Source organism: Acomys minous (genome assembly GCF_964271855.1).
Source record: "Acomys minous genome assembly, chromosome: 15".
NCBI classification, from domain to species: Eukaryota; Metazoa; Chordata; class Mammalia; order Rodentia; family Muridae; genus Acomys; species Acomys minous.
This window is the reverse complement of record NC_140497.1, coordinates 25192556-25208899: the sequence shown is the minus strand read 5'-3', so window position 1 is coordinate 25208899 and position 16344 is coordinate 25192556. Positions and strand designations below refer to the sequence as shown.

Sequence of the window (16344 nt, the reverse complement as noted above, 5' to 3'; positions counted from 1 at the left end):
TGTGTGTGCTTATGGAGGGCCAAGGTCCACATTGGGTGTCCTCAGCAGTCACCCTCCCTTATTATTTGAGACTGCATCTCTTTCTCGAGCCTGGAGCCCACTAGTTCTAGACTGGCTGGCCAGGGAGCTCCAGGAATCCCTGTGTCTGACAGACACCATGGTGTGGTGTAAGACCCTGGTGACACTGGGACCTTTACTATTTTAAAGTCAGGCTTTAGCTGGGCCGACTCTCAGCTAGCTCTTCTAAGTTAACCTGACCACCTAGACCTGATCCGCCATGTGGCCAGTTATACCTTCCAGGCTCACAGTCACGTCTGTCTCCTCTCATGCCTCCTGTGGAAAAAGAGCCTCCTCTTCTTCCCAGAGTCCCTTTTTCTGCCTGGAAGTCTCGCCTTCCACTTCCTGCCCTAGATATTGGCCGTCAGCTCTTTCTAATAACCAATCCACAGTGAGATACATCTGATACAACTCAAACAGTCCAGGGATAGAAGGCAATGCGAACTTTTCTTTAGGATTTACAAAACAGCCCTCGGATGTTGCCTGAAGGCGCTGTGTACACCAGGTGGGTCTTCCCACCTCAGTGAAGGCAATCAGGTGAGCTCCTTCCTCAGGTGATTCTAATTTGTGGCAAGTTAATATTTAAACTGAATCCCAAATTCAGGTATCTGAAAAACCTTCAAGACTCAAATAGCATAAAGTGATTTTTTCTTATGAATAGTTCCTAGGTACTTAAAATGAAACAAATTTCTACCCATGACTTACGAAGCCATGGCAGATGCTGTTGTTTATTCTCCCTGAATTCATCTTCTAATTCTTCACCAGTAGATAACTTGATTTTCTTGAGACAGCTGTGTGCTCAGCTATAAAAGACTTGTTTTTCAGTCTGTCTTTGTAGGTGGGTAGATGACACATTTTTGGCCAGGAATGTATAGGTGTGTGTATCTGAAAACACTGCTTTAATACTAATCATCGTGTGTACAAGCCTTTTTCTTCCTCTCCTTTCTCTCTTGTCTGGGAATCGTGTGTCAAGCTCAGAGGTGTAGACACTCTTAGAACCACAAAAGGATAAGCAAGTGAATGCCGGGGCAGAGATCACCAAAGTGAAAGGCTTTCATTTCTCATGCCATTGCTAAGTGGCATGTGAGCCAAGTGAATTTCTGCCCTAGTTTAGTGGTGTCACTTGGAGCTGCCTGTGTTTCCTCCTGACCTGTCTTCCCATGTCTGTTGTTGACATTAGCCAGCATACAGAATTTGACCACCTGATAGGCCCTAACTCAACTGCAAGCTCCTGACCATGGCTTGAAGAATCTGAGAGGTCTGACTTTCCTAACCTCACCTAACCCATCATTGCCCTTTTCATCCCAGTAGGAACAAAACAACCCTCAAAATTCCCCATGAGCCTTTGTCTTTCCTAAAGGGGGCAGAAAGTGCCAGTGGAAGGATAGTGTTGTGATGTTAAAAAGAAGGAAGGGGTAGAAATGAGCCTAAATGGAACCTCCAACTACCACCATCCTGCTGTGCCAGGATTAAGAACAACAGACTAAACATGGCCTGGTGCCACACGTCTTTAATCCCAGCACTTGGGAAGCAGAGGCAGGTGGATCTCTGTGAGTCTGAGGCCAGAGTGAGTTCCAAGACAGTCCTTTCTCAAAAAACCAAAACCAAACCATAGCCTGGTGATGGTGTAGCAATAGCAGCTTTACTAATCTAATATAAAATTGACTTATATCCCCGCCCCATTTCAGCCTACCTTTTGAGGGATGGTCCAGGAGAAATAAATTTTTTTTTTTTTTTTTTTTTTTTTTTTTTTTTTTGCGGGGGAGACTTCCTTACAACCTGCTTTCCTGAAAATGAGTGAATTTCTATAGAAGACACATCTTTTTTCCCATGGTTCTCATTTCTTCAATGTATGCATGAAGTGGAGCAGGATACGGCTCTTTCCCTACACTTCAGTTTTCTAAGATGCCAGTTTCTAATTTGATCAAGTAAGTACTCTCATGGAATTAGTGCCACACAAGTTACTAAATGCTCATAAAAGTGTCCACTTTTAGCTCATTGTAGCTTTATCATTGTAGCACAGTTACTTTCCTGTTATGGGTCGCCATTTCCCTTTTCTCTAGGTCTCGCTAAATTCCCCTCATGTTAGACTTTGCCTGCTGTTGCTATTCCGTCGCCCTTCTCACTGTGCAGTCTTCACACGGCTTCACGTCCTAGCTGGCTCTTCTCCTTTTCCCTTTTCTAGCTGAAAACTGTGAGAATTGTTAACAGTGTCTGGTTCTGTACCTTCAGGTGCATCGAGTCTCACTTTTCCACCTTGTTCTCTCAGATTCGTAATCCCATCACAGATGGCTTGGTTGACCCACCTGATGCGCAGTTTGGCTGTCAATCCCAATAGTGTTCTGGTGCCGTCATTAGTTCTGCTGCTGCAGAGTCTCCCTAACGGAACTGTCACCACCTGCTTCAGTTACATTCCTGTGCTCTCCGGTGCGAGGTGTTGTGATTTGCTTTGGTTTGGTTGTCAGCAGAATTTAACATACTTAACTATAAAATTTGTGCCAGCACCTTGTAAGTATAAAGTACATAGGAGCTTTATGTATATACTTTGGTTACATGTCAGCGACACTGTTGTGCGGAGTCATCTCATTCACGTGTACTTCTAACACAGTTGCCTGCCACAGCAAGGGATTAAGAATGGTTTCTGGGCCAGCCACTCCACAGCAAGGGGAGAGCTTTCCTTTGTTCCACTTCTCAAAATGGGAGAATCAGTTTGAAGGAAGCTAATGTTTCTGCTTCCTTTAATTTTCCCTTTTTGCTGTAGGGTACAGTACCTCAGTGCATAGGTGTGGTATTGTTGAAGATTTGACTTATCGAATGGAACGTTTCTGCCTCTCTTCCCCAGGTTTTGGAAGGAAGGATGTGGTAGAGCACTTGCTGCAGATGGGTGCTAATGTCCACGCCCGGGACGACGGCGGCCTCATCCCGCTTCACAACGCCTGTTCCTTCGGCCATGCTGAGGTCGTGAGTCTGCTGCTGTGCCAGGGAGCGGATCCGAATGCCAGAGATAACTGGAACTATACTCCCCTGCACGAAGCTGCCATTAAAGGGAAGATCGATGTCTGCATCGGTGAGTATTAGTGCTGCAGTGCTGCCGCCACCGCCGTGTGCACAGTGCTAACTGCAGGCTGCTCCTGGGCAACCTTCATAGGTGTGCGTAGGTAAAGGCTTCTTCTAGAGGAATTCTTTTCCACAGAGGGAAGTAGAGAGCTGGATGGATCCAGAGGTGATTAAGATTTGCATTAGCTCCCTCAATGAGGCAACTCGGTGTCACCTGTGTAGAAGTAAATTCTGATTAGTTTCTTCACATGTGTTAAGTCTCGCATTAAACACCTGCATTTAACCTCACATCAGTGAGAGCTGTAAAGTATACATTCCTACTGAATTGGATGACATATTTGGATATTGTAGGTTGATTCAGATAAAATCATCACGTTATGACCGATGTCCTTAATTTGCTAAAATTGAACACCTATCAGTTTATTACTACGGGAAAGCCTTGAGTATGGGTTTCAAGTCCAGTAGTTCAAAGCTGAACTATATTACAGAGTGCACATGTAAGAACTTTGCTTTGTTCAACTTGATACAAGCTAGGATCACAGGCTAGAAAGAGGGAGCCTCTGTTGAGAAATGCTTCTATCAGATTGGCCTATAGGCAAGTCTATGGAGGCATCTTCTTAGTTAATGATGTATGAGAGGGCCCAGCCTGCTATGGGCAGTGCCATCCCTGGGCAGTTGGTCCTGGATTGGATGAGAAAACAGGCTTAGAAAGCCATGGAGAGCAATCCAGTAAGCAGTGTGCCTCCACGGTCTCTGCTTCAGTTCCTGCCTTGAGTCCCTGCCCTGAGTTCCTTCATGATAAAGTGTAAACTGAAATAAACTCTTTCCTCCAGGGTTGCTTTTGATGTTTATTACAATAATAGACAGCAAATGAGGACTGAAAGAAAACAGTCACAGACAGAATTTAGCTTCCTAACCATTTTAAGTAACTTCTAATTTTTAGATTTGCCTTTGTTGCATTAACATTTTTACTTACTAAAACAAGCCTCTTAGAAGGCAAGTGCTTGTCTCCTGGGGGTATCACCTACTTCTTGACTCTTGAAATGGTTGAAATGTATTGAGCCCATCAGAGACTTTGTATCCTTTCTGATGACAGAATGGTGGCCCTGTCTCTTTGTGGATGTCAACATCTTATCGCAACATTTTCTTATGCTAAAGTATATAGTCCATTTTTAACATGTTCTGATTAAATTTTTCCTTTAAAAATGATTACAACTATCCCCTCAAGGGTATTTGTTCTAGTCTCTAGTATGTTGTCAGTTTTCCTGAAGTTGTTCGTTTTCTGTCAAGTTTAGCGTCTTTTGGCACGATTCGTTGCCTGGCCTTTTAGTGCCTTGCCATCTGTTGCACTGAGGTGGTTGTCTCTTTTCCTCCCAGGCCTTGCACTAATACAGTCATGTCCCAGCTGCTCACTTTACACAAGGACCCTGAGAAGCCTGAACCCAGCTCAGAGCAGCTGCTCTGATCCCGAAGTTCTGCCTTGCTTTTCCTGTGTGATAACTGCTGCTGAGCCTGACCATTGTTTTCGCCTAATGTAGACTTTGAGCGTCTCTGTCCTTGCTGCACCTGACAGCGTGGGCCCATTGGCGTTTTCTTAGTCATTGGTCACAGAATCTCATGCTCTTTTTAGTTGCTGAAAACATCCAATCTAGTCTCCACTGCACTGTTTTTCTATTTGTACCTCTCTGAATTTTTCATTTTGTCACTACTTTTATTTAATTTTTTGAAGTTAGAATCCTTTCTCCCTCTTAATGTCTGTACCAAAAAATAGATACTAAAAATGCTTTCTTTAATGTTGGTTCTGCTGAAAAAAAAATCTAGATGGAGGGCTTCAAGACCCTTTAAAGACTGGGCCCTGCAGCATCAGCTCTTGCAGTCCTCAGCAGGCTTTGCCCACATCGCCTCCCTTGCTGTAAGTTCGTGTGAAGTATAAAAGTTGAAAGGAAGGGAGGGGCACCTTTGAAACTCTCATCAAAATATGACCAAGGTGTTAAAGTATCTGCAGGACTCAAGATGCACTCGCCTGGCCTGGTTGTGCACACCTTCAATCCCTCTGCATTAGGTAGACAGAGGTCAGCGAATCCCTTGAATTTGAAGCCAACCTGCTGTAATAGTGAGATCTTGCCTCAACAAACAAACAAATGACTGTAGACTCTTCTCTATATTAAATGTTTGGGAGCCTCTTAATATGCCCTTTGAAAAACCTCCCGTAGCATATGTTATACATCAGGAATTCAAGCATAGTTAAATTCTGAAATATTCTTCTGAAGCAAGCTAGACTAAATCATTGGAAACCTTGTCCTTTTTCAGTTTCTATTTGAGGTTGGTAGTTTTGAGGCTGTGTATAAAGTTGATTTTTTTAAAATGCTACCCTGATGATTTAAAATCTATGTCTCTGTATGTGAGTAGAATAGCAAACACAGTTGACAGACTTAGGGTAGAGCCAAATCCCATGACTACTACCCAGGAAAACATCAGGGCAGGTGCTGAGAGCACAGGCTCTGCTTTTATATCCTTGACTCCTCAAGGAGCACAGTCACTATGTTTCAGTGATGTGCAGAAAGGAATAATCTACGCAACTGACTCTGCTCCTGACCAAGTGACCAGTGGTGGTGCTTGTCAGGGTAACATTCAGTGGGGGCACTGCCCTCTGTGAACTACTAGTACTACCATTGTTAGAATCTAAACAGCAGCCTCTCTGTGAGGTATTTTGTCTTCCTCTTCCCTTCCTCTCCTCTTCCTCTTCCTCTTTTATTGTTAAGGAAGTCATATGAGCAATCTTTAATCTGTTTCTTTCATTGCTGTTCTTTAGCTGTCATAAGCAGAGTATTTTGTAAAATTTAACTTTAAATGCCTGTAAAATTAAATGAACTGCTTGAGACAGTAATGGGGCTCGCTGGAATGTTTATGCCATTCTTCTATTGCATATAACAACCCAAATGTTCTGTAGAAATCAACGCACTTTCTCTCCTTAGAGCTTGTTCATTTCTCCATCTTCAGAGTACAGTCTCAGAAAATTAAAATAAGTATTTATTGAGCACATGCCATGTGAATACAGAAATTGGTGGGGTCAGATATGCTCCTTTCCATTCCTGGCTAGGGATGACTTCTCTCAGCTGGGTGGCCCGATCTGTAGTGGTAGAATTCTGGTCATACAGTTAGTTGTGCATATTAAATAATCCTCTGAAGCAGTGAAAATTTGCTTGAGTGCTAGTAGTGGCCAGACCATGACGTGCCTGCTAAAGGACAGTTAGCTCCCTTCCACTCTGTGGGGTTTTGGGTTTTGAGGTTGGGCCTATACCTTCTTGTTACTTCAACTTGAAGTAAACTTTGGTATGTATCACTTCTTTATGTTTTTTACTTATGCACCATCTACCCTTATGCTTTAGGAGTCTCAGGATCCCTTTTTAAAGACTTGAGTGATCTGGAGAGGTATAGCTTGCTGGTTCCATAGCAAATGTTGAATTTTTAAAGTGTGTGTGTATGTGTGTGTGTGTGTGTGTGTGTGTGTGTGTGTGTGTGTGTGTGTGTCCAAGATAGCTTTTTTAAAAATCAGATAAGCATGTGCCTACACATATACGTCTCTCCTTCTAGGAAAATTAAATGTAGGAGACTTTAGGGGACAAAGACCCTAATCTGTTTAAAAATAAAACATTCAGGGGCTGGGGAGCTGGCTTGCTATGCAAGCATTGGGACCTGAGTTCAGATTCCCAGCACCCATATACAAGCTGGGCATGGGGGCTCGCCTCTCTAATCCTAGTGCTGGGGACAGAAAGGAGACAGGAGGGGTCATAGGATGCCCGCTGGCCAGACATCTAATGAGAAACAGAACATTTCAGGTTCAGTGAGAGAAAGAACCTGTGCCAGAAAATAAGGTGGAGAAGCAATTGAGGATGTGTTAACATGCGGACATCCTGAAGAAGAGGGTACATCTAGGAGTGTGGATACCATTTTTAAAAACTTACATGTGATAGGGTTCTAGAAGGAAATGACAAAAAAGCTGATAAACAAGTCAGTAATAAGTAAATGATAATAAGAAAATGTGTCTTGATGTTGAAAAAGCTTAGTGAATTCCAGACCAGATTGAGACCACTGAGGAAGATGTATGCTAGAATTGTCTAGAAAGCGTAAGATGCCTACACGGAGAAAAAATAGGCAAAGGATTCTTTGTTCACAACATTGAAGTCCTGAAGACAGTGGGAACTTTATGAATACTGTTGGCAGAGATGGATTAGCCTTTAATTCTCTTGATAAAAGCAGCTTCTTAGCTATTGGCAAGGAGGAAAAGCTGACTAGTGTGTGTGACAGGATAGTTGAGACAGAGTTTCAAAAACTGGACCTTTAGCTATCCTGGGACCCATGTAGTCCAGGTTGGCCTCCAACTTTAATCCCAAATACTGGGATTAAAGATGTGCTTCTACTCCCCCTGGGACTGGTTGTTGGGAACAAAGCTGCTGTTCCTTGCTTGCTTACTTTGTTCATTCAACAGTTCTTGGGATTTGTTGTTGTTATTGTTGTTGTTGTTGTTGTTTATGCAGAGACTGAGAGTCCCAAATTCAAGCTGTGACAGTTAGGCTTTTTCCAGACTCAGTGGCATTGTGTCATAGTGGTCCAAATCAGAGAGGCCTGGGTCTTTTTGTGAGTTACCTGTTTCAGGAGTGAATTAGAGCTAAGAACAGCAACACATAATTTACATAGTGAGTCCCAGAACAGCCTTGAATTCAGAGCGATCCTTCTGCCAAATGCTGGGATTAAGGCATGCACCAACACATACAGGCCTCATGAACGTTCTTAAGTATGCTTTCTAGGAAGAGATTAGGCAAAAGATAACATCACTTAATAAAGTTAAGTTGGTTATTTAAATGAACTAGTAAAAAACAATTAACGTAATTTTCATTTTTTTCTACCTCAAATCAGATCTTCAGTTAATTCTTTAACATGTAATAGAACTTTTGGTATTTTTTTTTTCTGTTAAAGTTTCAGTATATATTTTCTTTCTTTTTGTCCTTTATTTGCTGTCTAGAAAATAAATCGAATGCCTTAGCTTTGATTATTCCACCAGATAAGCTCAGATTTATTTAGCTGAATACACTATCCACTGCAGTAGGATCCTTTACTCAGAAGAAAAGTTAAAACAGCATTATGGTTTATAGTCTAGTTTATATATAATGTCCTTTTTACACATGTGTATACATATATAGTCATGAAGTTGGGCAGTGTAAACTTAACTATCAGGCTTCTTACATTGTCAATTGATAAAGTACAGAGTTGTCAGCCACAGAGAAGATTTCACTCACAGAGTAGTTGAGGACTGTTGTGATCTGCTGGAGAGGACCATGAAGTAGCAGCTAGTGAGCCCGGGCTTTACTCACACATCACCATTAGGAAGCATTTCTGTCTGGAGTGAATGGATTACTTTCTGTGGCATGGTGGCTTTGTCAAGTGAAAATAGTGAGACTCTACTTATTTTTACTTTGTTAGGGTTTTTGCACAAATAGTGTGGACTGTTGGAATGTTATATAATGTGTTATAGTTATTTCTGGACATTTTTGACTGTAAGAAGTGATATTCTATAAACAGTAGGCGTTCTGTATTTAGAGCTTCCTTATCCATAGATTTACTTAACTGAAGATTGGGTATTTTAGAGTCCATTTTCTTCATTGAAAATGTAGAATTTTTTATCTTATAATTTCCTAAACCATAACTTTACCTTCTTTTCTGAATCATAACACGTTTCCTTAGTGTTTGCATTGTATTAGGTACAAGTAATCTATGGACAATTTAAATAATATGTAGGATATAGATTATATGCAAATATAATACCACTTTTTTATAAGGAACTTTTATTATCCATGAGTTTTTTTTTTTTTTTTTTTTTTTTAGGAAGTCTTGAAACAAATCCCCTGCAGCTACTAGTGGAAATAAAGACAGAATGTTGGCCCCAAAATGCCGTATTTTAATTTCTGAACCTGTTATGTTACCTAGCAGATAAGAATTAAAGTTACAGATAGTTGCTATCTGTTCAAAGTCTTTTTAGTTGCATATAGTGTCCAATTAGGTATTATATCTAAAAACACATTGACAAGTCCTAGGTCTTCATTTAACCCTGGATTTGTCTTGTTTCGGCTGTTTTGGAGTTTTGAGAGGGAGTCTTGGTATTTATTTCAGGCTGCCCTGGTACTCACTGTATAGCCCAGGCTGGCCTCAAACTGTAGCAGTCTTCTCACCTCAGAGACTCTAGTACTGTGATTGTAGGCACATGCCACACACCTGACTTTAACCTTATGCCTAATCATTCACTTAGATATTTGAGTAACTAAAATTATCATATAAAGAATTCAGCATACTAAGTTGTAGTACTATACCCTATAGGAGTATCAGTGAAAAACCGAATTTGAAATTTGATATCCTAGTAATGCCCCCTCGGGGACTTACATGTGGACAGTACCCATTTAAGGACTTAGTTTTCTCTGAAAACATGTATTATCTTGAGAGTGCATTTAAAAAGACTTACACAAAGTGTGTTTTTAGCTGTATGGCCTTGCTTAATATTATAATGTTTCATCCATCCACATATAAATTTTGTGGTTTTCAATGTATCGTTGTTGATGAATAGGACACTTTAAAAAACTATTTAGGTATTTGATTGGCTTGACATTAATATTTGGGTATCATGTGAGGAAAGGGTTCCATCTTTGCTCCTTCACACACGGCTGTTCATTTTCCATCCATTCCTTGATTATCCTTTTGGTTTATGTGAACACTGTAGCAAACAAACATTCATACATGTTTCTAGTTATTTGAGTCACCTTTCTTTTTCCTGGGCACATTTAGCTAAATGCTTGTTTATATTATGCGTAGTTCTTATATATATTCCACTGAATGGGTGTGGCAGTTGGTAGCCATAGGATTATTGCCCTTTGGTGGCTGTTGTGAACAGGGCTGATGGGAACATTGCATATGTCATGGTGTGGATGTCTGGGTTTTGTTTGTTTCTCTTTTGGATGGATCCCTGGGAGGATCACTAGCTGCCTTGGATGGTTGCTGAGCAGAAAGAATACATATGTCTATGTTAGGCTGCAAATGCTGGCCTTTCCCTCCCCACTGAATGGCTTTCATGAACTTATTAGTCATTTGTGTATGTTTTTGCAAAGTGTCTGTTCATATCTTTGTTCTGTTTGTTTCTTCCTTTTTCTTTTTAGGGGTATGAGAATTCTTGCTGGGTGTGTTGTTGTGGCTGTGGTGGCCATTTGCTGTGTGTTGTTGTGGCTGTGGTGGCCATTTGCTGTGTGTGTTGTTGTGGCTGTGGTGGCCATTTGCTGTGTGTTGTTGTGGCTGTGGTGGCCATTTGCTGTGTGTGTTGTTGTGGCTGTGGTGGCCATTTGCTGTGTGTGTTGTTGTGGCTGTGGTGGCATTTGCTGTGTGTGTTGTGGGCATCTTCCAGTCTGCTTTGCTATTCATTTTCTTACTAGTATCTGTAAAGAAGGGAAGGTTTTTAATGTTTAGTCAGGTATAAGTAGAATATATATTTGTTGTTTTACTAGTATGAAAGATAGGTCATTTCCTGTTTAGTAAATTGCTCATAGATTACATGTGTTTTCTAGTGAAATAAAATCATAGTTTCACTTGTACAGCAGAGATGCAGGAAAGCAGTGTTGGTATTGAGGGTCCTGCCATTGTAATAGCTTGTGTAGGATAGACTTGTAAGATGAAAGAGTTGGCTATTTGTACATAAAATCTAGGATTATGTGACTTATTTTTTTATATTTAACAGATGCGATGGGCTTAGTTTAATTAGAAAACTAAAATACACATCATTATTATTTGGAAGTAACCTTACAGTGTTTAGGGAAATAGGCTCCGCCCTCTTGTTACTGAAACCTTTTCAGTCATCAAGGTTCATTTCTTCATGCTCTTTTGATTTATGTTTTCCACATTGTCTGCTGTTGTAGGATCAAGATCCACTTGTTTTTAAAGCCATTTCTTCTGTTAGTGAATCTGATGGAATTTAGTTTTCCATACTCCCTACAGTAAGGAGAGGCAAGAAATGTATGTAGATCATGGCACCAGAGACTTGTTTTTAAGTCCTGGTGTGCTCTAACCCTCCAGTTCTTCTGGGCCTCTCAAGGAGGAGGCAATCTTCCTCCCACTGGGTGTGTTTACTTTCCTGCTGTAGCCAGGACCAGGGCCTGGCTGTTAACTAGAACTAGTGCAGTTTAATGTAAGGATGCTCCTGATGGGTGAATGCTTTGTAATGAGTTACCACCGTATTCTGCTTGGACCTTATTTGCTCCTTGCCTCAGGGATAGCTAGTTCTCCATGACAGGGAGGGAGGGACTAACAACAATCCTCTTCACTTTCATAATCTCACTGTCATTATGATAGTGTATTTGATCCTCTACTCAGGAAGTACATGTGGTGTCATGAAGCATCTCACAAGAGAATAGCTCCATCAGCCCCCCCTCCCCCCATCTGTATTATAGCTAAAGACATGAAGCAATTTCTATTTCTTGATGAGTTTATGTTTTGAGTTTAAAGTAACTTGAATTTGCATTATACCAGACACATGTTTATACTCAAGTACAAATATATTCTACTGCCAAATACAAATTGTTTAGATTTTCTGCCATTTTACCACCAGCTATAAATTATGTGCATTGATTTTTCAAATAACTACAGCATAAGTCCATTGAGTGTTGCTTTTGATCATTTTCTGGCTTGTGGTTGTGGCTGCTTTTCTATAAAGAAGGGCCAGTCAGTTAACCAGGTATGATAGTGCATGCCTGTAAATCCAGCATTTGCCTGGAGACAGGATCAGGAGCTCAAGGCCAGCCTTGCACACTAATAGAGTTGAAGCTAGCCTGGGCTCATAGAGTGTCTGTCCAACAAAAGAAAAAACAAAGGAGGGCAACTGGACCTCTTCGGTTACCTCTGAAGTAAATCCTTGGGTTGCCACTGTGACATGAGAGGTTGAGACCGGGCAGTAGAGACGAATGGATCACGTGATTACCTAAGGCCTATGGAGGTGGAGTTAGCGGTTTCACTTGAGCTATTGCAGAGTACTCAGCCAAGCACTTTCAATTCTACTTATGTCTTCTGCACTAGACTCATGATTTAGATTGACTACCATTTATTCTGAAAGAAAGGAGAAAGTTGCTCATTTGCTATAGTCTGTAGAGCTGACACAATATTCTTACGATAGAAATCTGTCTTGGTTTGAGAATTGAAGTTCTTCTGTTCTTGGTGGGAAGTTATTTAAGACTATATTTTAATCATAAAAATTCATTTCTTTTAAGTGTTCATCTTTTCATATTTTAACTTAACTTTTTGTAAAGTCTACTATAATTTGTCTTCCAAACTGAAACCAGACTTTAAACAATATTTTTACTTGTTTTAGTTAATGTACAGAATAATGGTTTTTATTATGACATTTTTATATGTGTGTATTTTACTTTATTCATACTTTCCCCTAGTTCCCGTCTTTTGTCTTCTTCCCTCTTCCTGCTGGTCACCTTCCTCTGCCAAAAGTCCCATTTCTGCTTTCATGTTATATAGATGCGTGTGGATATAAATCTACTTAACTGTCTGTCCTATATAAGAAAGACACTTACCACATTGGTCATTGCCTTAGACTCCTTCCTCACAGTGTAGACTATCATCTGCTTTCGTGTTGTATAAAAATATTTTTTAATCTGGACTCTGCATCTGAGAGGTCAGATATTTGTCTTTCTGAGTCTCGCTTATTTTGTTAACATGATGATGTCCATCCATTTTCTTGCAGATGACATAATTTCATTCTTTATGGCTGACTAAAACTTCATTGTGTGTATTTGCTACAATTAACCATTCAACTATTGATTGGCATCTAGGCTGACTATTGGGAATCATGGAATAAATGTGACTAACCAAGTTTCTAGGTAACTTTCCTACATTAATTTTCTTCTCTAGGTCTCTTGTAACTTTGTTTACACATACACCTGTTATCTAGTAAGATAAGTTTGTTTTTCCTGTATAAATGAGTGTAGTATAAATTGATGACTTCCATTGTTACATTTCTTTGGTGAAGTTCATACCCTGAGTTGCTGCCTTTTTTTCTTTTTCTTTTTCTTTTGTGATAGGACAATTTCTATCAGTTTCTGCAGTGGTCATTTGCCATTTGGTACTACATATTTATGTTAAGCATCATTCTCAGCATTAATGATTATAAAATCAAAATATTGATCATCTCTGAAAGATGTTGACAGTATGCTACATCTTGTATCAGATATTAAATAAAGTGTGTTTGTGTGCTCGAACGTGCGTGTGTGTGTGTGTGTGTGTGTGTGTGTGTGTGTGTGTGTGTGTGTGTGTGTGTTCGTTCGGGTCTCTAGCCTTGAATTTGCTATCTAGTGGGAGATGACCTTGAGTGCTTGATCTTAATTCTACCTCCTGAGTGGTGGGGTTACTACACACCACCAGGCAAAATTTAATCCTTTATATAATGATATAAACAAGCATTTGCTTCTAATTAGTATGCAACTTTGATTTCTTCTTTAATAAAAGGTAAGACTATATGCATAGTAATTATTTTATAGTCAGTGTCTTTGTAATTGTCTATAAATGTTTGGCTTGTATATCTACTTGATATGCATGTACACCTGTAATCTCATTAACAGTTCTCAGGTGGAATAGGGAAGCAAGCAGGACGTTACAAGCCTTGCCTTACAGAGTATCACTTTCATTAAGTGTCTTAGTAGACCTTAATCATGCTGGGCTAATGGCCTGGAAAGCTGTAGCTTCTTAATGAGAGCCACAGCAGCTTCAGCTCCTGGGCTCCTGATTTAGTCTGTCACATTATCTGTCCATGTGTCATCTATAAATGAGATACGAAGAACATTCGTTACCTTTTGCTTCCATGCTTCTTGGAAAAATTAAGTTGAAAATTTAACAAGGCTTTGAGAATTATTTAGATTTTATTTTATTTTTTTATTAAGTGTCTCTGTGGGTATACGTACTTGAGTACAGATACCATGGAGGCCAGAAGAGAGCATTGGATGGATCCCCTGGAGGTAGCTATAGGCAGTGTGAACTGCCTGATGGGGTCCAGGGCCTGGACTCAGGCGCTCTGCAGAGCAGAGTTCACCATGGAGCCATTTCCAGCCCAACTTTGGGAATTTGATTCCATTCATTTTGTTTCATTACTCTCTCTCACACTCTCTCTCTCTCTCTCTCTCTCTCTCTCTCTCTCTCTCTCTCTCTCTCTCTCTCTCTCTCTCTCCACCCCCCTTCAGAACAAGTTTCATCTTCATTTTTAGCATCAGTTTCCCACATAAACAGTGAACTTGGATGTTTTAAATTTTAGTGTAACATTATTGGATACTTTAGTTGGAACAATTCCATACCGTGCCCTTAAAAAAAGAGAACAGTGAAGATGGTGCCATTATTTTCTCCTGTGACAGAATAACTGACACTTAGCATCTTGCCTATTGGGTGTCCAGATGCTTTCAAGAAGATGAGGGTGTTTATTCATTGAGCTGATTAATTTGGTACCGCTGTAGTATGCCTTCTAGATAATGGTGACATTCACCCCTCTCGTAGGTTTGTATTTGTTCATTGTTGTTAGAATTCGTAGGAAGCACTAGTTTGAACTCCTAGTATTATAAGAGATATAATGAAATGCTTAAATTAAGAGGAAAAGAACGCTAAATAAAACACGTTTTTTAATGATGTTGGTCTTCAGTTAATGTTGAAATTTATCTGTTAAAAGAATTACCCATTTCTGTGTCTTTAGAATAGACTGGCCATGATAATTCACAATAACGTGTCGGTGAACTGTGTGGCTTCAGATTGGTGTGGTATGAAATGGCATTTGAGACAGGTGACTCTCGTTAGGCATTGCTGCCTTGCATTCCGTTATGTTACCTAGAGCTTCAGAACATTAGAGCTGTTTCCTTCCTTTACCTGGGATTTCAGGGGCTGCTCTAGTTGGAGACAAAGGATTTTAGTCCTCACTAAACTAGAAAGCCAAGTATGATCTTTGTATTGTAGGCATAAAAAATATGGACTCTTGTAGTACTTGCTCACTTAAGACTGCCAGCCTTTTCCTAGTTGGACACAGGCTAGGCTTCACCTTAAATAGGGTCCAGACTTAAGAATTTTAGCCTCAGTGTGACTGTTAATAGTTTATTCCCACAGATGATAGTGAGAGAGTGTGTGTGTGTGTGTGTGTGTGTGTGTGTGTGTGTGTGTGTGTGTACACATACAGAATATTTCCACTGTCGGTCAAAATCTAAATTTATTTTAGATCAAGGCTGAAATTTTCTTAATTTGTTGTTGTCACCCCGTGGAGTTTGGTTAAATAATGAGGGCACACACTTTCTGTGCATATATGGAGTTTTGAGTGTGGTCTTCTGAGAGAATATTCATGTGTATGGGTACTCGGAACAAGAGAAACCATGATGCTTTTCAGAATTCTAATTTCAAGCATTTAATTGTTGATGGGTTCTAAGGAGGAGGACATTGGATATAATTGGAACAGAGTAGTATTGAAGGCAGATGTGGAAACTGGCCTTTTAGAACTCACATGGAAAAGAAAGCTTGGGTTGCAAATCGAGGGTAATCTTAGCTTATGCTCTTATAAAATGATAGGGTAGGTAGGAGATTTGGGGGCACTGACTTTAATATTAAGTATGAAACCTAGTTTATAACTAACCAGAATTTATACAGCCTGGGACACATAGTAACACCTTTTTAATCATAAAATCGCATGCTAATGTATGACCATAACGCTGAAAGAGATGCAATTAATTCATTAAATCACAAACAGGAGACTTCTAGTATATAAATTTAATTTTCTTTTCCAGTTGAACCCAATTTTTGAGCATTGAGGTACAAAGGAAAATGTTATATATAGATATTTATGTGATAAAACAAAGGAAGGTAAATAGTTCACTAGGGTAAAGTAATTTATCAGAAGTCTGGTAGATGTTAGCAGAATCTTGAAGGTTTTTTGTTTTTCTTTTTGTTTTGTTTTTGGTTTTTGGTTTTTAAATTAAAGACTTTTAGAGGCATAACTGAAACCCTGAAACTTTACACAATAGTTGCCTCATGACTATTTCATAATTTAAGGCTTGTTTCTAGAGTCTTTGCATTATTTATTCTGGAATCTAAATTAGACTCATTTTACAGTGCTCTCATTTGTTTAATACTTTACCTATGTTAGTTACCTGATAGGAAGAACTCTTTAATTTT

At 39.8% G+C, this 16344-nt stretch overlaps 1 protein-coding gene across 2 annotated transcripts in view; it reads left to right on the top strand.

Moving 5' to 3' along the window:
- TNKS (tankyrase) overlaps nt 1–16344 on the top strand; it is a 164185-nt gene that overhangs the window by 33004 nt on the left and 114837 nt on the right. For both annotated transcript variants that reach the window (XM_084760366.1, XM_084760365.1), the window contains exon 2: nt 2900–3124. In XM_084760366.1, the coding sequence (XP_084616492.1) occupies nt 2938–3124 (187 nt within the window). In that variant the 5' untranslated portion in view covers nt 2900–2937. The remainder of the gene's footprint in view (nt 1–2899; nt 3125–16344) is intronic.